The sequence below is a fragment of the Trichosurus vulpecula genome, chromosome 7, assembly GCF_011100635.1.
Source record: "Trichosurus vulpecula isolate mTriVul1 chromosome 7, mTriVul1.pri, whole genome shotgun sequence".
NCBI lineage: Eukaryota > Metazoa > Chordata > Mammalia > Diprotodontia > Phalangeridae > Trichosurus > Trichosurus vulpecula.
In genome coordinates, this window is record NC_050579.1 from 239,134,551 (window position 1) to 239,159,095 (window position 24,545).

The window sequence follows — 24,545 nt, forward strand, 5'->3', positions numbered from 1 at the left end:
TGTTCTACTCACTAAGCCACCTAGCTGCCCCTAGTTCTATTTTTAATGCCCCTAGAATGGTGTTTTGTGCACAGCAAGCAGTTAATAAATGTTTTTTAATCGATTGAATTATTTAGAACTAGTAAAATAAAATATAACTGGATTCCCTTCCAATTTCTTTCAGGTGTCCTTTATCCCATTTAAAATAACTTTTTTTTCAGTCATGTCTGATTCTTTGTGACCTCATTTGGGGTTTTCTCGGCAAAGATTACTTGGCAAAGTAGTTTGCCATTTCCAGCTTATTTTACAGATGAAGAAACTGAGGCAAACAGGGTTAAGTTGCTTGCCGGAGTCCCAAAGCTAGTAAGCGTCTGAGGCTGAATTTGAACTTAAGTTTTCCTGACTCGAGGCCTAGCACTCTATTCACTCTACCACCAGCTACCCCTCAAAATAAATTAGATGCATACAAAGCTTCTCCTTGCTTCAGGTCTTATCCCTTTTAATACTCTCAGGAACTTCCCTGTTTCTCTCTTTCCCTTACAATATTTTTAACATCCTTTCTCTTGTAGAGTAAAGATCTGTTATAGACTGAGTAGAGACGGATCTATTGTTGATTTTTCTCTAAACCTATCACATTAAGTTTTTTTCTAATTGTCACCACTTGTAAATTAGATATATGTAATATTTTATATTTCTTTTAACTTAGAAGTCTTACAAAGAGATGTTAAATATATACCAACTAACCTCCGAGGTCAGTATTTAAGGTGAAGATTGTGCACTTAGTAACTTTTAATTACTGAATAATGGAACCTTAGAGCTGAAAGGGACCTTAGAAATTACGGAGTTCAGTCGCCTTCTTCCAGGCCCACCTTACTCATTGCTTTATAAAATATTAACAGGACAACACATGGAAGTGATATGAATCAGTCTTTATGATAAATGCATCCTTGGGTGATGCTATTGGGAAAACTGAAGATTAGAAATGCAAGATTTTCTATTTCTCAGCATATGTGACTTCTTTCTGAGTTTGAAGCAAAACAGTCAGATCTTTTCGGGTTAAAAAACAATTCATGAATCTGGTGAATGCCAATAATTTTTGGACACCAGATATAACAGACCTCACATATATCAAGCCATGGACAGAAATTTTAGAAATATGTTTGAATGAATGAATGAATGAATTTATTCCAGATCACAGTTGGATCAGTCATGGATTTACATTGTAATGGAAAAAACACCAGATTTAGTTTAAGGAAAAATTAGGGACTGAATCTTACCCCAGCTTAACTTTGTGACCATTGGGGCAATTCACTTAGCCTGTCAGAGACTCAGTTTCCTAATTTATAAAATAAGAACGCTACTTTTCATATCCCTGATGCATAGCTATTATGAGGAAAGTGCTTTGTTAGTCATTAAGGTATACTACAAGTGCTACCTATTATTCTTTTTTAACTCACACAAGAGTAGAAATGGAAAGGCTTCCTTAGAAATCACCTCCCCATATCTTACAGATTTTGGATGTCTTTTTTAATCCTGGACACTTAGTAAACAGAGGACCATCTCTTTCTTAATATTAATATTATCTTGCCCAGCCAAAAAAAACAAACAACAAGTTTGTCACAATCATAAATTTTAAAATTTATCCCTTTTTTTCAAGTTTTTGTCACATTCATTTAATTTCCACTTACATTGTTGCTTTCTACAGCAGCAGAAAAGGGTTAAGAAAGAGCAAAGTCCAAATGATAGCTTTTACTAATTTCCTCAACTGTGAGGCCTGAAGTGGGCTTTAATTTCCTCATCTATAAAATGAATGGACCTAGTATAAGGCATTGGTAGGACACAGGTCCCTGGAGTCTCTTCTAGTTCTGCATCTATAATTCAGTGACCCTGAGCCTTAAAACCAGTGAAATGTTACAGAACCAATTGTACTGCCCAACTTGGATTAGACAGATCAAATTCGAAGATAGGCAGGGCTACATTTTTCATTACCTCCATGTTCTTGTAGATTTTTCATCTATATACAGGCTCAAGGGAAACTTTACTAGTAGAGACTTTCTATAGGTAAGAATTGGGCTTTACATTTGGACAAAATAATAAAAGCAACAAAAAAAAAACAAGGAGCAAAAGTATTCTACAGACTTATGCAGTTAATACTTTTCATACCCCTGTAGGTAGCAGATCATGTTGTCACCATTTTATAGAAGAGAACCCAATATACCAAGTGATTTTCCCAAGGTAGGAATATAAATCAAGAAAAAAAGCCAGAGCTCTTGATTCCTCTTCAAAGATATAGGAGAAAAACAAAAGCGTTCTCCTTTGTAAAAGTCATTTGATTTGGTTCCAAAAGGATTATGTACAGATTCCATATGGGTAGTTGATTTTGTTTTTCACAGTTGCTGACAAAATTATCTTTGTTTTCTTTTCTTATCTACATGAAGACAAGTTCAGCAACAGTAGCAATGTCAACAAAAGGCAGAAAATAGCCCAAGACTTCCTCCACTCCATTGATCAGACAGGAGAACTCTTGGCTATGTTTGAAGATGATGAGATTGATGACATTAAGCAAGAAAGAATGGAGGTAAAGTATTTTCTCTCTTCTTCCCTCTTTATATCCAGCCTATTGTAGTATCCATGTTGATAGGCCTGATGTTTTGCCAGAAATTGATTGTTTACATTCATTTTTTCTTTTTTGCTCTCTCTTCTCTTTCCTCCTACCCCTGTTCTTTTTTTTCTTACCCTCCTTTTCACTGATTTCTTTCATCATTCTTGTATTGTCATTAATTTTCCATATTCTATCCTGAAGGAAAAGTAATGATCTCTCTTTGATTATCTTCTTTTTTTATTAATTTATTTTTTATTTTTAGTTTACAACACTGTTCCACAAGTTTTTGAGTTCCAAATTTTCTTTCCCTCCCTCTGGTTCCCCCCTCCCCCCAAGATGGCATGTAATCCAATATAGGTTCTACATATACCTTTGCATTAAATTTATTTACATAATAGTCAAATTGTAAAGAAGAATTATAACCAATGGAATGAATCATGAGAAAGAAGAAACAAAACCAAAAAAGAAGGAAAAAAAAGAGCAAATAGTTTGCCTCAGTCTGCATTCAGACTCCATAATTCTCTCTATGGATGTTCCATCATGAGTCTTCTGGAGCTATCTTTGAACTTTGCATTGATGAGAAGAACCGAGTTAGTCCTTATAGATATCGTGTGTCTGTAATCATATATAATGTTCTCCTGGTTCTGCTTCCCTGACTCAGCATCAGGGCATCAGCATTAAGTCTTTCCAGGTTATAATGAAGTCCGCTTGCTCCTTATTTCTTATATCACAATAGTATTCCATTACATTCATATGCCACAATTTGTTTAGCCATTCCCCTGTTGATGGGCATTCCCTTGATTTCCAATTCTTTGCCATCACAAAAAGAGCTGCTATAAATATTTTTGTATATGCAGGTCCATTTCCAACTTGTGTGATCTCTTTGGGATACAGCCCTAGAAATGGTTTTGCTGGGTCAAAGGGCATGCACATTTTTATAGCCCTTTGGGCATAGTTCCAAATTGCTCTCCAGAATGGCTGGATCAGTTCACAACTCCACCAATAATGTAACAGTGTTCCAATTTTCCCACATACTCTCCAGCATTGATGATTTTCCTGTTTTTTCATGTTGGCCAATCTGACAGGAAAGATGTGGTACCTAAGAGTTGTTTTGATTTGCATTTCTCTAATGATGATTTAGAGCATTTCTATATGACTATAGATATCTTTAATTTCTTCCTCTGAAAGTTGCTTGCTCATATCCTTTGACCATTTCTCAATTGGGGAATGACATGTATTCCTATAAATTTGACTCACTTCCCTGTATATTTTAGATATGAGGCCTTTATCAGAGACACTGGTTGTAAAGTTTCTTTTCCAGTTTTCTGCTTCCCTCCTAATCTTTGTTGCATTGGCTTTGTTTGTAAAAACTTTGCAATTTAACATAATCAAAATTATCCATTTCACATTTTGTAATGCTCTCTATCTCTTGTTTGGTCATGAATTCTTCTCTTCTCGATAAATTTGACAGGTAAGCTATTCGTTGCTCTCCCAAATTGCTTATAGTATCAGCCTTTATTCCTAAATTATGAACCCATTTTGACTTTATTTTAGTAAACTTTGTATATTGATCTATGACCAGTTTCTGCCATACTATTTTCCAATTTTCCCAGCAGTTTTTGTGAAATAGTGAATTCTTAGGCTGGAAGCTGGATTCTTTGGGTTTATCAAAGAGTAGATTGTTATAGTCGTTGACTACTGCGTCTTGTGTACCTAACCTATTCCACTGATCCACCACTCTGTTTCTTAGCCAGGGCCAAGTAGTTTTGATGACTACTGCTTTAAAATATAGTTTAATATCTGGTATGGCTAGGCCACCTTCCCTAGCATTTCTTTTCATTATTTCCCTTGATATTCTGGACTTTTATTCTTCCAGATGAATTTTGTTATTATTTCATCTAGCTGTGTAAAATAATATTTTGGTAGTTTGATTGGTATGACACTGAATAAGTATATTAATTTAGGTAAAGTTGTCATTTTTATTATATTAGCCAGCCTAACCACGAGCACCTAATGTTTTTCCATATATTTAGATGTGATTTTATTTGTGTGAAAAGTGCTTTGTAATTCTGTTCATATAGGTCCTGGGTTTGTCATGGCAGGTAGATTCCCAAATATTTTATAGTGTCTATGGTAACTTTAAATGGAATTTCTCTTTTCTATCTCTTGCTGTTGGGCTTTGTTAGTAATATGTAGGAATGGCAAGAATTTGTGTGGGTTTATTTCATATCCTGCAACTTTGCTAAAGCTTTTTAATATTTCAGTTAGTTTTTTACTTGATTCTCTAGGATTCTCTAGGTAAATCATCATATCATCTGCAAAGAGTGATAACTTAGTTTTTTCTTTACCTTTTCTAATTCCTTCAATTTCTTTTTCTTCTCATATTGCTACAGCTAACATTTCTAGTACCAAATTGAATAGTAGGGGTGATGATGGACATCCTTGTTTCACCCCTGATCTTATTGGAAATGCATCTAGCTTATCACCATTACATATAATGCTTGCTGATGGTTTTAGGTAGATGCTATTTAGGATTTTATTTAGTTTTTTTTTAATTTATTTATTTAACATATTTAGTTTTCAGCATTGATTTTCACAAGAGTTTGAATTACAAATTTTCTCCCCAATTCTACCCTCCCCCCCACTCCAAGATGGCGTATATTCTGGTTGCCCTGTTCCCCAGTCATCCCTCCCTTCTGTCATCCCACTCCCCTCCCATCCCCTTTTCCCTTCCTTTCTTGTAGGGCAAGATAAATTTCTACACCCCATTGCCTGTGTATCTTATTTTCTAGTTGCATGCAAAAACTTTTTTTGTTTGTTTTTGAACATCTGTTTTTAAAACTTTGAGTTCCAAATTCTCTCCCCTCTTCCCTTCCCACCCACCCTCCCTAAGAAGTCAAGCAATTCAGCATAGGCCACATGTGTATCATTATGTATAACCCTTCCACGATACTCATGTTGTGTAAGACTAACTATATTTTGCTCCTTCCGAACCCATTCCCCTTTATTGAATTTTCTCCCTTGACCCTGTCCCCTTTCCAGAGTGTTTGTTTTTGATTACCTCCACCCTCATCTGCCCTCCCCTCCATCATCCCCCCCTTTTTTTTATCTTCTTCCCTCTTCTTTCCTGTGGGGTAAGATACCCAGTTGAGTAGGTAAGGTATTCCCTCCTCAGGCCAAATTTGATGAGAGCAAGATTCACTCATTGCCCCCTCACCTGGCCCCTCCCCTCCTCCCACAGAACTGCTTCCTCTTGCCACCTTTACGCGAGATAATCCACCCCATTCTATCTCTCCCTATCTCCCTCTCTCAATATATTCCTCTCTCATCCCTTAATTTGATTTCATTTCTTTTAGATATCTTCCCTTCATCTTCAACTCACCCTATGTCCACTCTCTCTCTCTCTTTTTATATATATATATGTATATATATATATATGTATATATATATATGTATATATATATATACACACACATCCATATATACATACATACACATTCCTATATATATATATATATATATACACATATATATATACACACACATACATACATAAACATATTATATTCATGCATATTCCCTTCAGCTCCCCTAATACTGAGGTCTCATGAATCATACCCATCATTTTTCCATGTAGGAATGTAAACAAAACAGTTCAACTTTAGTAAGTCCCTTGCAATTTCTTTTTCTTGTTCTTTTTCTTGATTACCTTTTCATGCTTCTCTTGATTCTTGTGTTTGAAAGTCAGATTTTCTATTCAGCTCTGGTCTTTTCACTGAGAAAGCTTGAAAGTCCTCTATTTTATTGAAAGTCCATATTTTGCCTTGGAGCATGAGACTCAGTTTTTCTGAGTAGGTGATTCTAGATTTTAATCCTAGCTCCATTGACCTCCAGAATCTCGTATTCCAGGCCCTTTGATCTCTTAATGTAGAAGCTGCCAGATCTTTGGTTATTCTGATTGTGTTTCCACAATACTCAAATTGTTTCTTTCTGGCTGCTTGCAATATTTTCTCCTTCATCTGGGAGCTCTGGAATTTGGTGACAATATTCCTAGGAGATTTCTTTTTGGGATCTATTTGAGGAGGCAATCAGTGGATTCTTTCAATTTCTATTTTGCCCTGTGGCTGTAGAATATCAGGGCAATTCTCCTTGATAACTTCTTGAAAGATGATATCTAGGCTCTTTTTTTGATCATGGCTTTCAGGTAGTCCAATAATTTTTAAATTCTCTCTCCTGGATCTATTTTCCAGGTCAGTGGTTTTTCCAATGAGGTATTTCACATCATCTTCCATTTTTTCATTCCTTTGGTTGTGTTTTATAATATCTTGATTTCTCATAAAGTCACTAGCTTCCACTTGCTCCAATCTCATTTTTAAGGTAGTATTTTCTTCAGTGGTCCGTTGGATCTCCTTTTCCATTTGGCTAATTCTGCCTTTCAAGGCATTCTTCTCCTCATTGGCTTTTTTGGAGCTCTTTTGCCATCTGAGTTAGTCTATTTTTTAAGGTGTTGTTTTCTTCAGTGTATTTTTCAGTATTTTTTTGGGTCTCCTTTAGCAAGTCATTGACTTGTTTTTCATGGTTTTCTTGCATCCTTCTCATTTCTCTTCCCAATTTTTCCTCTACTTTTTTTTTTCATGAAACCAGCTCTTTATTTTATTTATTAGTTCAATAGTTTTCTTGATTTCAATTTTACTAATCTTTCCTTTGGTTTTCATTATTTCTAATTTGGTATTTAGTTGGAGATTTTCTATTTGTTCTTTTTCTAACTTTTTCAGTTGCATTCTCAATTCATTGATATCCTCTTTCTCTATTTTATTCATGTAAGCTTTTAGAGATATAAAACTTCCCCTAAGCACTGCTTTTGCAGCATCCTGTAAGTTTTGTTATGTTGTCTCATTATTGTCATTCTCTTGAATGAAATTATTAATTGTTTCTATGATTTTTTCTTTGACCTACTCATTTTTTAGGATTAGATTACTTAGTTTCCAATTAATTTTTATTCTATCTTTTTATGTTCTTTTATTACAAATAATTTTTATTGCATCATGATCTGAAAAGGATGCATTGACTATTTCTGCCATTCTGCACTGGATTGTGAGGTTTTTATGCCCTAGTACAGGGCTGTCCAAACTTAGGTTTTTATTGAAATAATAGACAATATATTCTGATTTGCCATTGTAGTGAGAGCTCTAAGGTAGCTCGTGCTTCATTTACTAAAGCATTTATGTAAATTTCTATGCTTGCAGGCGGGCCGCATAAATCACACTATGGGTCACACGCAGTCCGCAGGCCACATTTTGGACAGCCCTGCCCTAATACATAGTCAGTTTTTGCATATGTGCTATGTACCACTGAGAAAAAAGTATATTCCTTTCTATTCCCATTCAGCTTTCTCCAGAGGTTTTTCATATCTACTTTTTCTAAAATTCTGTTCACCTCCTTAACTTCTTTCTTGTTTATTTTGAAGTTAGATTTATCAAGTTCAGAGAGGGGGGAGGTTGAGGTCCCCTACTATTATAGTTTTGTTCTGTAACTCCCTTAACTTTTCCTCTAAGAATTTGTATGCTATACCACTTGGTGCATATATATTAATTAATGATATTACTTCATTGTCTATAGTGCCTTTTAGCAGGACATTTTTTCCTTCCTTATCTCTTTTAACTAAATCTATCTTTGCTTTAGCTTTGTCTGAGATTAGGATTGCTACCTCTCCTTTTTTTACTTAAGTTCTGAAGCATGATATATTCTACTCCATCCTTTTACTTTTACCCTGTGTGTATCCCCCTGTTTAAAATGTGTTCCTTGTAAACAACATATTGTAGGATTATGGTTTTTAGTCCATTCTGCTATCTGCCTCCATTTTTTTTTATCTGCCTCCATTTTATGGGAGAGTTCATCCCATTCACATTCAGTTACGATTATTATCTGTGTCTTTTTCTCCATCCTATTCCCCCCGCCCATTTATGCTTTTATTTTTCCCTTCCACTCCTCAAAAGAGTTTTGCTTTTGACCACCACCTTCCTCAATTTTCCCTCCCTATTGACTCCCCTCCCTTATCTTACCCTTTTCCCCTTGCTACTTCTTCCTTCCCTTCTGACTACCCCCTGCCCCCATTTTCTTCCTCCTTTCCCCTCCTACTGCCTGTAGAATAAGTTTGATTTCTGTACTTGTTAGAGTATATTATTCACTCCTTGAACCAAATCTGATGAGAGTAAAGCTCAAATATTGCTCTTCTCCCTCCCTTCTTTCCCTCTACTATGATGTGTTTTTGTGTCTCTTCATGTGATGTAATCTTACCTCTTCTCCCAGAACAATCCCTTTTCACCCCTTAATTATGTTTTTTATCATTACATCAGTTATTTTATGCTGACACCCTCAGTCTAGGTATATCCCTTTTAATTGTTATAATAACTGTACCATTCTCAAGATTGACATATATATATATATATATATATATCATATATAAAACAATATAATCTTATATAAGGATGTAAACAATTTGCCTTTATTGAATAACAAGGTTTTTCTTTTCTCCCTGCTTTCCTTTTTGTGTCTCTTTTGAGTTTTGTATTTGAAGATCAAATTTTCCATTGAGCTCTCGCCTTTTCATCAGGAAGGTCTGCAATTCCCTTATTTCATTGAATGTCCATCTCCTTGCCTGAAAAATTATGCTCAATTTTGCTGGGTAGTTGAACCTTGGTTGTAGTCTAAGCTCCTTTGCCTTATGGAATATCATATTCCAGTCCCTCCTATCTTTTAATGTAGAAGCTACATGATCCTAACTGTAGTTCCCCAATGTTTGAATTGCATCTTTCTGGCTGCTTGCAGTACTTTCTTCTTGCCTGATAATTCTGGAATTTGACTACAATATTCCTTGAAGTTTTCAATTTCAGATATCTTTCAGGGGGTGAAGGGTGGATTCTTTTGATGACTATTTTACCTTCTGGTTCTAGGTCTTCAGAGAAGTTTTCCTTGATGATTTCTTGGAAGGTACTGTACAGTCCCTTTTTTTCATCATGGCTTTCTGGTAGACCAATAATTCTTAGATTGTCTCTCTTGGATCTATTTTCCAGGTCAGTTGTTTTTCCAATGAGATGTTTCATATTTTCTTCTATTTTTTTCATTTTTTAGGTTTTGTTTGACTGATTCTTGATGCGTCACAGAGTCATTAGCTTCTACTTCCCCAATTTTAGTTTTTAATGAATTGTTTTCTTCATTTAGCTTGTGTACCTCCTTTTCCATTTTGTTAATTTTGCTTTTCAAAGAATTATTTTCTCCAATTAGATTCTATACCTCCTTAACCATTTTGCCAATTTTACTTTTTAAAAATTTCTTCTCGTTAGTGAATTTTTTCCCATTTCTTCTTTTACCTCTTGTTTTATAAAATCCTCCTTGAGCTCTTCCAGGAATGCTTTTTGGGCTTGAGACCAGTTCACAGTCCCTTATGAGGTTTCAGATGTGGATGTAGTATCAATGCTGTCTTCTTCTAAATTGGTATTTTGATCTTCCCTGTCTCCATAATAAGAATCATTAGTCCTTATTTTTCTGGATTGTTTCTTCATGGTGTTTGTCTTCTTCCTGGCTTTTAAAGTGGATCTCTGCTTCTGGGGCCCACAGGGCTCTCTCCCAAACTTCTTGTTCTAGGAAATTGGGTCCTGGTTTCTGGCTTTGTGTGCTGTGACCTCTGGTTTTGTCAGCTAGAGATTATATAATGCTACTGCCCAACTGGTGCTGAGCTGGAGAGGGCTGGTGTGCCTAGTGGATGTCTTTCTGGGATCCCCTGGATTACACTGAAGCTTCTGGTATGTGGTGTGGTAGAGAGGTGGTCTGGCTGCTGGAAGTCTTCTCCTCTAAGGCTGTGCTACAGCATGGGTTGTCTCAGCTGTTGTCTGCGCTGGTATCTGCCACTTCCCCTGGTTGTGCAAAGGCATGCGTGGGGTCCTGGTGTTGGTGCTTGTGGTTTACACCCCTCTGGGTTTCAGGAACTCCTACTGGTCTGCTGAGGTGGTGCCTGCTGAGACACCCCTCTTTCTGCCCCAGGCTCTTTCCACCACCACAAGAGGAGCCTGTCACCGCAACCTCCCAAGCTAAAAGACTACTGAAGCCCTATTTCTGGCTCCTCTATTCCAGGGTTTCTCCCAGGGCCATGTTCTCTGGGTGAGGAAGGGAGGGCTGAGAGCCGTTTTACCTGGTCATGATGGCTCCCAGAGGTTCAAGAAGGCTAGTTTCAAACCTTTGGACTGTGGGCTGAAAGCCTCAGGAGTAGCTGCTGCCGCGGCCCTGCTTTTCTTCTTCAAAGCAAAGAATTGCCTCCAAGAGAATTTAAAATGTATTCTATCAACTACTGCCTATGTTCCTTTCTTGTGTGTGTTTGAGCAATGTAGCTAGCTCTGTATTTAGTTAGCAGAATATTTCTGTCTACTCTTGTCAGATAGACAGACAGACAGACAGACAGATAGATAGATAGATATGTAGGCCTTCCCCTTTCAATGTGTAGACATTTGCCCTCTTCATATTTATTCATGTGTCTGTTCCCATAGCATGGTTGAAGATTATATTTACAAAGTCATACGTATATGTATGTACAGACTTAGAAGTACTGAGATTGTGTCTATTTTTCCTTGATACTTCTATTTTGCTCGTATCTTATTTTTAGATTGCATCAAAAAAAAATCTTCCCGTTTTCTTTTTCCTCCCATTATGATCTTTTTTGTCCTTCCAGTATGAGTTGTCTCAGTTTAGCATTTTCTCACTTGTTATTTTCTTCTGTTGTTCTTCCTGCCCTTTAGTCCTCCTTTTATTTATAGCCTTCATCTATCTTTTCATCCAACCTGTGATCTGCTTATGTTTACTTCTCACTTTGCCCTTTCCCTTTTCACCTTTTTTCTTACTTTTTCTCTAAGTCATTCTTTCACATTTTCCTAGATGAAAAATAACTGCATTTTTATATTGCTTTAATCATAGGAGACATCCCGTGGTGGTCTGGAAGAAAAGATTTCTTATATCAATGTCCTTTTTGTCAATCGAAGAAGTTTATCCATTTTTCCACTAAAAGAAACAGATATTATATAAAAACTAATGTAAAGGTGTCATAAAATATTAAAGCTGGAGAGAGCCTTTCCATTTTCCCACTCCACCCCCATTTTGCAAGTGATTCAGCTGAGGCTTAGAAAGGTAAAATGATTTACCTATGGTAACACAGAAAGGAAATGGTGGGCCCAGGAGTTATGTCTTCCATCCTGTTCTTTTTTCCTAGAAAAATGCACTGACTCTCTTGTCACTGTGAATAGTATGCATTGCAGTCCATTAATGACCACTTTTTAAATGTATATCTACTTTTTTAGCCTAATAGTTTAAAAAAAAACCACAGAGATAAATTTGATCACTTTAGGTATAGACCTATATGATAAAAAATAATGTTCAGACAGGGTTTGAAATTAGACACTCAGACATCTTTCTCTGATTTCTATATTGTATATTGCTATAGCTCCAAGTTAGTGATAGCTATTTGCTAGCAGCAGTTCTAAATATCAGCCTATCTCCAGAATTGAAGGCTTGATTCTGTTCTCTTAATAACTGGGCAACTCCTACTCAGTTTCCTCGGCTATAAAATGGGCTGATAACATTCCGTTTCTCTATCTCAAGGGAATTTAATCATGATTAATTTTGTTGGCACATCTCACAAATATAAGAAATATTAATTCTTATTGCTACTATTATAATTTTGCCTTCAAGACATTACTGATTTTGTCCTACTTTTTAAGTGGGAAAACAAGATAATTTCAGCCCTCCGAAGGATGGGTGGCTATTGTGCTAAGCTGCCTACTTTATCATAGTTTCTCTGTGCAGTAGAATATAATTATCCCATGTTAAGTTTTGGAGGAAGTCCAATAGACATACATGCTTTATAAACTTTAACAACCTTCTTTAAAGAATTAGTATGCTTAGATCATGAACTGTGATCTAAAGGCAGTGTTCCTTTTAGGTATCAATTACCTCAGAAATGTGTGGTTATCTTGGTTTTGGACAACTGCAAATGGTTTTAGTTCCACTTTGCCTTGGGCCAAAAACATGCTAAGCTGTCCAAAGCAGATGATAAACACATATTTCTGATGTCATTATGTCCTAAACAGGATATGATTGTTTAGTGGCGTGGTTTCATTTGTGATTCATTATCCCGAAAGAAAATATTGTGTATGCTTTATTTTTAAAACATTTTTTAAAATTATATTTTCAAGTCAGCAAAGTGTGTCGTGAGCTTCTGCACTACTCTGCATTCATTTTTCACTGCTGAGTATTGAGGAATGTTTAGCACCACTCATAAGCATTAGTGAAATTGAACAAATAGCTTTTCAGTTTTGCCTGGAAAATCTCTATTAACCAAACTCATTCCCTGGAAGGGCATCCCACCACAGTCAGAGGAAGACCAGAACCTGAGGTCCCCATAGCAAACACTGAACTCCTGATAATGGCTGCTATTACTCTGGAAAATGATAAATCAACAAGGTGCCAATGAAGTAACAGCAGCGTTCATATTTACAGGGTAGAAAGACCAAGAATGTACACATAACATTCTTTGCCTTGGTGTTCCGTTAATGCATGTATGCGTGCATACACACACACACACACACACACACACACACACACACACACACACACACGCACACACACAGTATGGACAGAGTAACCACCATATTAAATACCATCTTAAATAGTTGGAAAACTAATTCAGCTCAGTGAAGGCCATGCAAATTAGATTGGTCATTTCATGAAATTTTGCTTTGTTATCTTAAGAGCCTTTCTTGCCCTGGATAATAAAAAGTAGCCTTGAGATGCTCCTTGTCTAAATAACAAACACTGTAGCTGAGGGCTGGGGGTAGGGGAAGGCTGAACTTGTAGACATAACTTGACTGTAGACGGTAAAGTGGAACCATTAAAGGCCTAAGACATTGCCTGCTTCTAATTTGACAGGTTACAGTTTCAAGAGTAAACCACAACTGTGGCTGTCCATATGAAACCACTTTGGGCTCATAGACGGCAGCCTTTTGCTTTTAAAGTGCAGTAGAATAATCAGTTCTGGCATCACTCAGTGATTTAATTTTCCTTTAAGCATCACTTATGGTTGCAGAAACTTTGTTTACTACATTCTCCCCTAAACTGTATGAACACAGTGCAGATCTGCAAACAGAGCTTATTTCTTTGTTTTTTTTTCTCTTTTTTTGTTCTTTTATGATAGAATTTAGAAGAGAAAAAAATTGCCATAGAAGAAAAACTCACAAGAGAGCCTAGATTTTGCAAAGGTTTAGTGAAGACATGCTGAGCTAAGTCTTCTCTTACTTTCTGTAGATTTATATGAGGGATGAATTTTCTGTGTGCTCCTCATAATTTACTGTATTACCTCACTAAACTTTCAGTATTAAACACCAGATGACTTTAGGCATAAGTAAGATTTATTAATTTTCATTCAACAAACATTTATTAAGCATTTACTTGTGCAATGTACTATTTTAGGCACTGGGGAAACAGAGTTTAATTAAGGAAAATTATATATACCCACAAAAAAGTGAAAAAATAGAATATAAATGATATGTATTTGAGATTCCAAGGAGAGGAAGTCAACTTCAGGCTGAGAGTATTAGGCTTCCATAGGTATTGTCACCCTCATTAGAATGTGAGCTCCTTGAGAGTAGGGACTGTCTTACTTTTCTGTTCTTACTCTCAGCTTAGCACAGTGCTTTGTAAATGGTAAGCACTTAGTAAATGCTTTATTCATTCATGTATGGGAAAAGGTGATATTTCAGCTGAGTTGTAAAGCACAAATAAGGCTTCATCAGCTAGAGTTGGTTTTTTGAATGTATATCCTTATCACTAAAAGTTTTTTGAACATCCACCTCCCCAATATGTGTGTGTGTGTGTGCATATGATTATTTATAAAATACATATGCTACTAAACTACCATTCTTTCTATATTATAAACCTTACATAATAGAAATGTTTCAAAAAGAAAGCTAAAATAAGATTTTAAAAATATTTATTTGTTAATGGCACAAAAAGTTTGCTGACTAAAATTATCAATAATACTGTTTTTAATGAGAACAATGTAAATACACTTCATTATTTTTTAAATCTTGGTTCAGTACTTAGTGATAGAGCTATTTGAAGGTCTAGTTCTAAATTCAGTTTATTTTGATATTAGTTTTAATTGTTGTCATCGTTGAAAAAGGGACCTCTCAAAGAGATGTGGATTTCCAGTGAAAAAAGTAATTACCAAACTGTGGTACTCATTTTTCAATTCCATCCATCAAGTCTACAAAAAGTTTTTGTTGAATTCCAGTTAGTAAATTTCCATCTTCTTTGGTATCAAACAGTTCTCGCAAGTTAAACCAGTCAAAAAATTCTGTTTCTGGTTTTGGGGTTTTTTTAAATGGTAAAGATATGGATGTTTTTATAGGTGACCCACTTTATTTTAAGCAAAAACAAAGTGATGGCTTTTAAGAAGAAAAAAGGAATGTTATCATTGCCTGTTATCTGAAGGCTGAATGTGCACTTGGGGTAATAGTGGAACATATTTCAAGTAATCATGACAATTTCAGGGTTTTGTTGTTGTTGCTTCCCTTGGCAGTGATTAGATTGTCGTTGTTTTTGTCTAGTAATGTGGCTGATGAAGAACTTCTTCTGGGAATGTCTCCCTGCCCCAAGTCTCTCCCCACTCCAGTCTGTCCACCACTCATCCATCAAAGGGATCTCCGTAATGTGTAGAACTAACCGTGTCATGCTCTATTCAGCAAATAACAGTGACTCCTAACATCCTGGATCAAATATAAATCCCATGTTTAGCATTAAGACTCTTCATAACATGGCCCTTTCTTACACCTCGCTCCCCTCCATGTACTTTATGATCTGGTGACACCAGCCTCCTGGCATTTCCTTGTACAAGATCCTCCATCTCCAGCCTCTGAGCATTTTCACTGTCTGTCCTTCATGCCTGGAATGCTCTCCCTCCTTATTTCTGCCTCCTTGCTTTCCTCTGAAATAACCTTCAATTTGTCCTTTAAATGCCCTTGCTTTTACATAGTTGTTTGCATGGTGTCTCCCCTGTTAGATTGCAGGCTCTTTGAGCTGGAACTGTTTTTGCCTTTCTTTGTAATCCCCAGAGCCGGAGCCCATTGTAGCGCCTAACATAAAACAGACGCTTGAGTAACTTGTTGATTTGATCTCACAGCCATGCTGACTGTGTCCACTACAAAAGGTATCTTTTCAACAATCATCTCCATGTAGACTCTTCCCAAATCTAAATGTCCAGTCTTGTATCACCAAATCCCTACCAGATAGCTCTATGTAGGTGTACTCAGGTCACTCTCCTCATCTCCCTCCCACTGGATCATAGACTGCCCCTGAGACTTTGGCCTCTGATGAATGGACTTTTGCCTTATTTTGCCCAGAACTGGGCCTCTGCTTCACTTCCCAGGCCTGCTGTATGTGTGTCTTCCCTCCTCCTAGCTCTCCTTTATGCATTGTCTACCATTCCCCATTAGACTGTATTGCTTTCTTATATGGTGTCCCCAACAATTGGCAGTTAGCAGTTCCCAATATAGAGTAAGTACTTAATAAATGGTTTTTCATTCAATCAAATCCCTTAGGAGTCTCAGACCCAAAATGTTCAAAAGTGAACTTATATTCCCCCCTGCTAAATAAATGAATAAATAGATGAAATCCCACCCCTCTTCCTAACTTTTCTGTTTTTGCTGAAGGAACCACCATCTTTCCAGTCAGATGGGTTTATAACCTTAGCATTACCCTCGATTCTTTACTTTTCCTTTGCTGCCACCCCACGTCTTTCTGCTTTTGCCTCCCTGACGTCTCACACAGCCATCCTCTTTCCTCCACTCACATGACTTCCCACCTTCTGCTTTTGTAGTTGCCTCTTAATTCTCCCTGCCTCCAGCTTCTCCATATCAAACCCATCCTTCGTATAGCTGCCAAAATGATACTCTTAAAGTCCCGATCTGACCATGTCACCTCCCTGCTCAAGAAGCTTCTGTGACTCTCTCTCACCTCTAAGTACTTCCCACCCGTTCTCCAGCCTGTCTTTGCTGACCGATTGTACATTACTCTTTCTCACACACATTCCCCGTACTTGCTTTTCCCCAAACGTAGCATTTCATCTCTTATCTCTTTGTCTTTCCCCAGGCTCTCCCACATGCCTAGAACACTCCCTGTATGCCTCTGCCTCTTAGGATCCCTGGCCCCTTTCATGACCCGGGTCAAGTACTACCATACACCCCACGGCAGGCTTCACCTGACCCTCTAGGTTCTAGCGCTGCCACTGTATCCATCATTTTGTGTGTGCTTTGTATTGACTTATCTACGTGTGATGGGACTTGTTTCATTTGTGGCTTTGTATCCACAGTAGATGCTCGCTGAATGCTTCAATTGAATCTCCAAAGAAAGATTATTATATGGACTCCGGGTCGAGTGTTAATTATATTTTATAATTTTCTCACTTTGACTATTAGTATTCTACATGTAGCATGTGCAGCAGCGTCCAGAATACATCTAAGTTATGAGATTTTAGACCTAGAAGAGACTGTGGAGAGCTAGTTCAGCTCCTGCCTTTTACAGATAAGGGAACCAGAGCTGAGAAAAGAAAGCAGGTAATTTCTGTGGTTTTTCAGTTGTGTGCTGCTCTTTGGGGTTTTCTTGGCAAAGATACTGGAGTGGTTTGCCACATCATTTTACAGATGAGGAGACTGAGACAAACAGGGTTCAGTGACTTGCCCAGGGTCACGCAGGTAGTACGAGGCTGCGGCTGGATTTGAATTCAGTTCTTCTCAACTCCAGGTCCAACACTTTATCCACTGTACCACCTAGCTGCCCCACATAGGTAATAAGTAAGCTCATTGTTCACTTGTGTGTTAAAAAGATTCAGTGCAGTATGGTAGGAGGTATGCTGGACAAACTCTTCTGGAGTCAGGAGAGACCTGGGTTTGAATTTTACTTTTTAATTCCTATCCAAGTAATTATGAACAGGTCAATGTACCTCCCTGAGCTGAATTTCTTCATCTGGAGGTAATAATGCTTTAGTTTAGCTTTAGTTTTTCACATGAGCTATTGTGTGGCTAAGATGAGGTCTTTGTAAGGCATTTTATGTATTTTAAAACAACCATCTATCATTATGTGCATTAAAGAAGCAATGATGAGACCTGAACCTTGGTCTTCTAACTGCAAATCCAGTTCCCTTCCTACTTGACCATGACAGTATTTCAATACTGTTACAACAGTAATTCAATAAATATTTATTGAATACCTGTATTTACCTACATTAACATATCTTTATATGTTACATAACAAACTTTTTGGTCTCAAGATTCCTTTATTATATTCTCAAAGGTTATTGAGGACCCCAAAGAGCTTTTATTATATCTATCTTATCTATCAATATTCACACTATTAAAAGTTAAAGTCTGTACATTTAAAAATATTTATTAATTCATTTAAAAGTAACAACAATGAGCCTGATACATGCCCCGAAACTACATATATTTTTTATGAAAAAAAAACAAAACTATTTTCCAAAACAAAAAAATGTAGTGAAAAGAGTGGCATCGTTTTACATATTTTTGCAAATCTTTATAATGCCTGGTTTAATAGAAGACAGCTGGACTCTCATATTTGCTTCTGCCTTCAATTCTGTTGCAATATGTTGTTTGGTTGAATTATATGAACAAAATGTGACCTCGCACAGTGATGTAGTTGGGAAAGGGAGGAGTATTTTAATAGGCAAATATGTCTTAGTATTAATATGAAAAAAAGTTTTGATCCCAAGGCTCTTGGGAATCCCCAGAGGTCCATGGACTACACTTTTGAGAACTATTGGTCTCCACTGAAATCCTTCTCCAATTCTTAATCATGTGATGTTGGAAATCCCTGGTTCTCTATACTATTTCAAAGGTTCTGCCAGCAGAGAGCAAGTTCCTACAGGATTTGAAAATTTGAAAATAGTGACTAAAGTCTTTTGATAAAGCATCTCATTCTTGGGAGGGAAATGGAGAAATACAGACTTAGACAATTAGATAGATTCAGAACTAGTAAAATGGCCAGACTCAAAAGCTTTATCATTCAATTTCAGTACAAACGTGGATCTCCCTGGATGACACCAAGGATTAGCCCTTGAGCCGGTGCTTTCTAACATTTTTGTCAGTGACTTAGATGAAAGTATAGATGGCACACTCATTAAATGTGCAGATGACACCAACATAGGAAGGCTAGCTAGTATGTTGATTGACAGAATCCAGATGCAAAAAGATCAGTAGAAGATTCAGTTGAATCCAGTAAAGTGAAATTCAACAGATACAAATGTAAAAATCATATTCTTGGAAGCCAAAATGAATTCCACAAGAATAAGATGGGGGAGGAATAGTTGGGCAGCAGTTGTCTGAAAAAGTTCTGAAAGTTTTAATGGACTGCAAGATCGATTTTCATTTTGTCTTTTCAACTTTACATATTTTTTTTCCTGCGTATCTGATCTAAGCTTCCTTTCAAAGGAGTTGATTTGTGATAAAATGTGGTAACTTATTAAAGACTCTCAGGATACTCCTCAAGTTTGATTTGTGCCCCCCCAATTATCCATCTTGAAACAAAATGATAGTTAACAGAAGTTTTCATATAGCATTTCTTCTGTAATTTTTAATAGATTTCTGTGAAATTTGGCATGTGGTATTTTTACCAAATGTAGTATTGTACTAAAACCTGTGGTTGACAAACCAATGTGTTTTGATCATGTTACATATTATGTTTATAAGTGATAAGAGAAATAGTTAAAAGAAACAAATGTACGCCAGTAATACCTACTTTTGTTTCATCATAGTCATCAGAAGCAACTTATATGTGGTGTTGAGTAATGTGTGTTAAACTAACTTACAACCTCAAAACTAGACTTTCCTCTCCCAGCCTGTCATGTGGAGAGCTAGATAGATCTTCATCCTTCCTTTACAAGGCTATCCCAAAAGATAGCACACAGCCATTGTATCTGTTTTTAAGACATTCCTATTTCACTGGCCCCGCTTATCACTACAGGGAAGTATCCAGCTATTTAAAAATTTTTTTACAAAGGAAAATTTCAAAGTTACAGAGTTCTTAAACATCTGCCTTTGTCTGTCTATGCAAGAGTAAGAAGAAATAGTCCTTGATTTTTCTTAATCTTAACTCAAAGCCTTCTTCCAGATCTTCTTCCTGAAGTCCCAGCTCTATTTCAGTGTGAGTTAGGTGTCAGATCAAAGCGTTTCTAGCCAGAGGAAATTCAGATGGCCAACACTGATACTTTTAGAATCTGCAGCTCAGAACTATCTCCAGCCCCTGGCTTTTAGAAGGCTGGGCTTTGGGTCTTTTTGCACTGCAGGAGCATGTCTGATATTCTGGAATTTTTCAGTGGTTCTGGGTCCTTTTGTGGTCCTATCCTTGCCTCTTACTCCCTCAGTGAAGAGACACCCTTCCTTTCATTATTCCTTCAAAGATTACTCTCCCCAAATTTCAAGCCATTCTGCAGTGAGTGACCTAACAGAAACTTCCTTTAGCCTCCTAGACATTTTTATGACTCTGACTCCTTCAGAGTCCTGTCTTGCCTTTGCCTTGTTCCTTTCTGTCCCAATTAGTTTCATTTAAGAAGGTTCACTAGCTGCTAGTTAAGCCTGATTCTCTCCTTTAGGTGAAACTTAATTTCTCAACTTCTTTATTTAAATTGGCACCAGTTCCCCAATATCTGAAACCAAGTGTCAGTCAGACCCTTCATATCTCACAAACCAGAGGGTTTACATGTCTAAACTCTTACGGACATGCTAGAAAGTCTTATCTCCTTAGCCAGAATAATTATAATTATTTCCTCTTTGTAAATCTTAATCTTTGTCAGTAATCCTAATGCATGAACCTATTATGTCAGAAGTAAGGTATCTATATTGGCCTATACCTTCACCACCCTAAGGAGCCCTTGTACCCCAGAAGGCAGTATCAGCTGAAAGCTGTTTTTCAGCATAGACACAGGTCCTTTCTTCCTATGTCAGTGCCCTACTTTGTAGAGGCTGAGGCATGCCTTGATCTGCTTGTGTGTGTGTGTGTGTGTGTGTGTGTGTGTTACTCCACAGCCTAGAGTCCCTAAAGGTGTTTCTAGACACTGCCTACCCAGAGTGGCTCTGCAGTAAAACTGATTGCTCAGCTTTTACACAGAAAGTTCCACCTTCCAAACAAAATGTCAAAGGCCCAGATTCTTCCATAGGCCAGAAATCAGTCCTGATACCCTACATACAGTATTATGTCTTTGTATCCCTAGTGTTTAGCATAGTATCTGGCATGTAATATCACAACAGACACTTAATGCTTGTTGGTTAATGGATTAATTATACATCTCTCCTTCCCTGTCATTGCCCCATCCCCTACTCTTGACATTCCTTATTTGTAGGCTTTACATAAGAAAAAATGCTTTGTACTTGCAGTAATGAGTGGCAGGTCATCCCCCCACTCCCTCAGTAAATGAAGAGTTCTGATACCACAGCTACTCTCTTACTCACCTTCCATTTCCAATTTATTTCCCTCCATTCTGCTGCCTCAGACCTTCCTCTCACTATCTAGAGGCCTCTCTCAACAAGCCAGGCTACATTTTTGCTCCTAGGTTTTCCCCCCTGTTCTCTGACATTAGAAATCTTATTTCTTGAATTCTGCTGGTCTGATTAAGATTAAAGTCACTTATATGTAGTTATGAATTAGGCTTAACCTTCTGAAGGGACATATGCATTTTCAAGGAAGAACATGCTGATTCAGGTGCCTCCTCTCTGATTTTGGGCTATGGGTAGCATCTCCTGACCTTCCTGCCCGGTGCCTTCTCCCACTTCCACTAAATTAGGCTGCCATGGATAAAATACATTGAATCAACTTTACAGCCTCATGCTATCCACCACCCTCCTTTCCCATCCCGTGCCCATATAAATACCTTTCTTGCCTTTGCAAGGAACTCTGTGCCCCCATGGGATTTGATAAAGCAAAGAGGAACTATTCAGAGACAGGGCATGGGCTGGCACAGCTCAGTGCAAATATTCGGAACAAATCTGAATCCACACATGCTAAAGGCCTCCTGTTCCAGAATTGCAGTGATAAATGCTCGTCTGACTTTTCCAGGAGAAGTTGTTTATCATTGGATCAATCAATATCACCCTTTCCAAATATTTCAATTTGTTTTTCTTAATGATACCTCCACTAGTAAATATACAGTTCTGGGTTTTTCTCAGATATCAATCCACTAGCATGTTTATAGAAACACCTTGGCAGGGAGCAGTTTAAAAATATCTAATTTGGGAATACCACAGGAATTACCACCAATTTACATTTCACATTTATAGTTCTCAAATTGTGGTAGTTGTAATAACCAAAATATTTTTCCTTGAATACTTGATGGCTCACATTTCTCCATTCTTTTCCTCTCTCACCCACATTCCCCAGAGGAGGTAGGCAGATTGTGGTTATACAGTCAGATTTTTCTTTATCTTTGTTATTTTCATCTCAACGTTTTGGCATTTCTAAATAGGAACAAAAGTGTGTTCTGAACCAAACTTTTTGTCTTTTTGTAAATATTTCAACATATTTAATGAAGTTTTGCTCATTTACAAATAAGTTCTTGCTTACCGCTGATAGTTTTATCCTGTTCATTCATTTACTTTTCTGATAGGAACCTGCTTTTAAGCCTATTGTTACTGTTCTTACTGCTATATAGCAAAAAAATCTTCTATCAGCAAATTAAATCAGTTTTGTTAAACTACTCTTTTTATTTAGAATTTGAGAACTATGACCTGTCTCTTAAACTTTGTGTAGTAAACATACATGTTGTAAAGAAAAGAACACTTGCCCTGGGACACTGAAGACCCAGGTCCACAAAATGGCTTTCCCCCTGACTTTGCAACCTTGGGCAAAGCCAGAAAATTGCCACATCTCATCAGTTTCCTAACATGTGAAATAAAACATTTGGCTGAAATGTTGTTTGTTTGTTTTTTTCCTAAAGACTCTTCTAGCTATATAACATTCTCATACTCAGATTTTGTTTTTTTTTTTCTTAAAAGATTGATTATCCCTAAACCTTTAATATCCTGATCTATATAAAATTCCTGTGAATTTTTTCAGTAGTTGGACAGTTCTTTAGTTATAATACTATTCTCCTCAAATCAAAATAGATATTTTCTTCAAAAAATCAACTGCAAAATGACGACCTTAGAGCAGATGAGTCTTTAAGGTCCCTTCTAGTTCAAAATCCCACGATCCCAGTGTCATTATTTTGTTCATTAAGTGTAATTGTTACTAATATATTTGAGGGGACATTTGGAGTTTGTCATGTAGATACCATAAATGCAGGCATTACTTCCAACTCACAATTTACATAAAGGAGTTTTCAATTGCATGATATACTTTTATGAGGAATTTGTATTAGAAATTCTTTATTGTCATATCCTGTTGCTTTCCAGTTACTTACTGCTTTGATTTTTCCAGGAACTTTCTACAGAAATTGACTTTTCTGTAATTACATTAAAAGTTTTTTTCTTCTCATAGACACACTGCTTCGATTTTGGCATTTTGGACTTCCAAAATGCTCAGAATTCCAATACTTTTTAAATCAGTGGCACAGTCACTATAAATGTATTTTGGCTGTTGGAAATTCCAGTAGATTTGCTTTTGCTTCTTACAGAAACATTTTGTTTTTCTTATCCTGGATTTCCAGTGGTAAACCTTGAAACCCAGCACAGTTCTTTATATTTGTCTTATATCTAGTTCTAACATCCCAAAACTGACCAGCAGTCCCCTTAATAAAAAGATTTGTTCTGTAAAACTCAGTCAAAAGGCCACATCCACGCACCTAGAAAGCCGCATGTGGCCTTGAGGCTGCAGCTTCCCTACCTCTGACTGAAAGAAATGCCGAAGAACACCAGGTGATTTTAGCATCACCTCTCTGTGGAGCTGCCTTCTGGTCATTCTGTCCCATGCTCTGCACCGTGAAGCTCAGCTCTACAGTTCTCTGAGCTGGCTCCCTTTTGGTCCCTTCTTCCACCATGCATATCTACTCCCTTCTTTCCTTGCTGAAGAACTAGTTTTAATTCACTTCTTATTGTTGCTACTAATATAAAATAAAGTACTCTACGTGTTCCAGGTTGCTCAATTTTTTTTTTATGTTGAGCAGAACTTGAATACATAAGTCATTTATAATAATACTCATTTTTTAGAATTTTGTCTCCCTGAGAGGTCTGGTCATTTTATAAAATTGAAATCCTTAAATATAGTCATGATCCCATCAAAATGGTAAATGATTTTTATACCTTTATTTTCATTCAGTCAGTGCTGACTCTTATTCATTCAGCCAACATTTATTAAGTGCCTATTGTATGCCCTGTGCTATAAGAAGGCAGAACTAAATAAAATGTGATCCCTTACTCTTATGCATTTTATGGTGCAGTAGAAGATATGATAATCTCAGATACTCCCCTGTTTGCCTTCCTTTGCCCCACAGTGTGGTCCCATCTAGGGCAGTACTGTGCATGTTCCAGAGTAGAGAGATAGACTACTAAAAGGAGGGGGAGAGGATGGGAATTTCATCTTGACTGCATCACGTACTTTGAATTCTCTAGATAATGATCAAATGACATAAAATGCCAAAGAATTTTAGCCATTTTGTTATTTTATTCTTTTTGCTTTAGTCAAGACCAACGATTTCATTGACACGAACTCTCAATATGGAAAAAATCTCTCTACCCATGTAGATGAGTATCTCATCTGTACCTTAGAAACTTAAGGAGGAAGAAGGAAGGGCTGGTGGAAGCAGAGCCAAGATGGAGGAGTAAAAGGAAGTAAAGCCATGAGCTCCTGTCCACAAATTCCTCCAAACTGACCCCGAAACACACCAGACCAAATTCTGATAAGGAAATCCTCAAAGAGTTCT

General features: G+C 37.0%; 1 protein-coding gene across 2 annotated transcripts in view; it reads left to right on the forward strand.

Annotated features, from left to right (window-relative positions):
* SUPT3H (SPT3 homolog, SAGA and STAGA complex component) overlaps positions 1–24,545 on the forward strand; it is a 706,568-nt gene that overhangs the window by 508,469 nt on the left and 173,554 nt on the right. For both annotated transcript variants that reach the window (XM_036767517.1, XM_036767518.1), the window contains exon 6: positions 2,418–2,557. In XM_036767517.1, the coding sequence (XP_036623412.1) occupies positions 2,418–2,557 (140 nt within the window). The remainder of the gene's footprint in view (positions 1–2,417; positions 2,558–24,545) is intronic.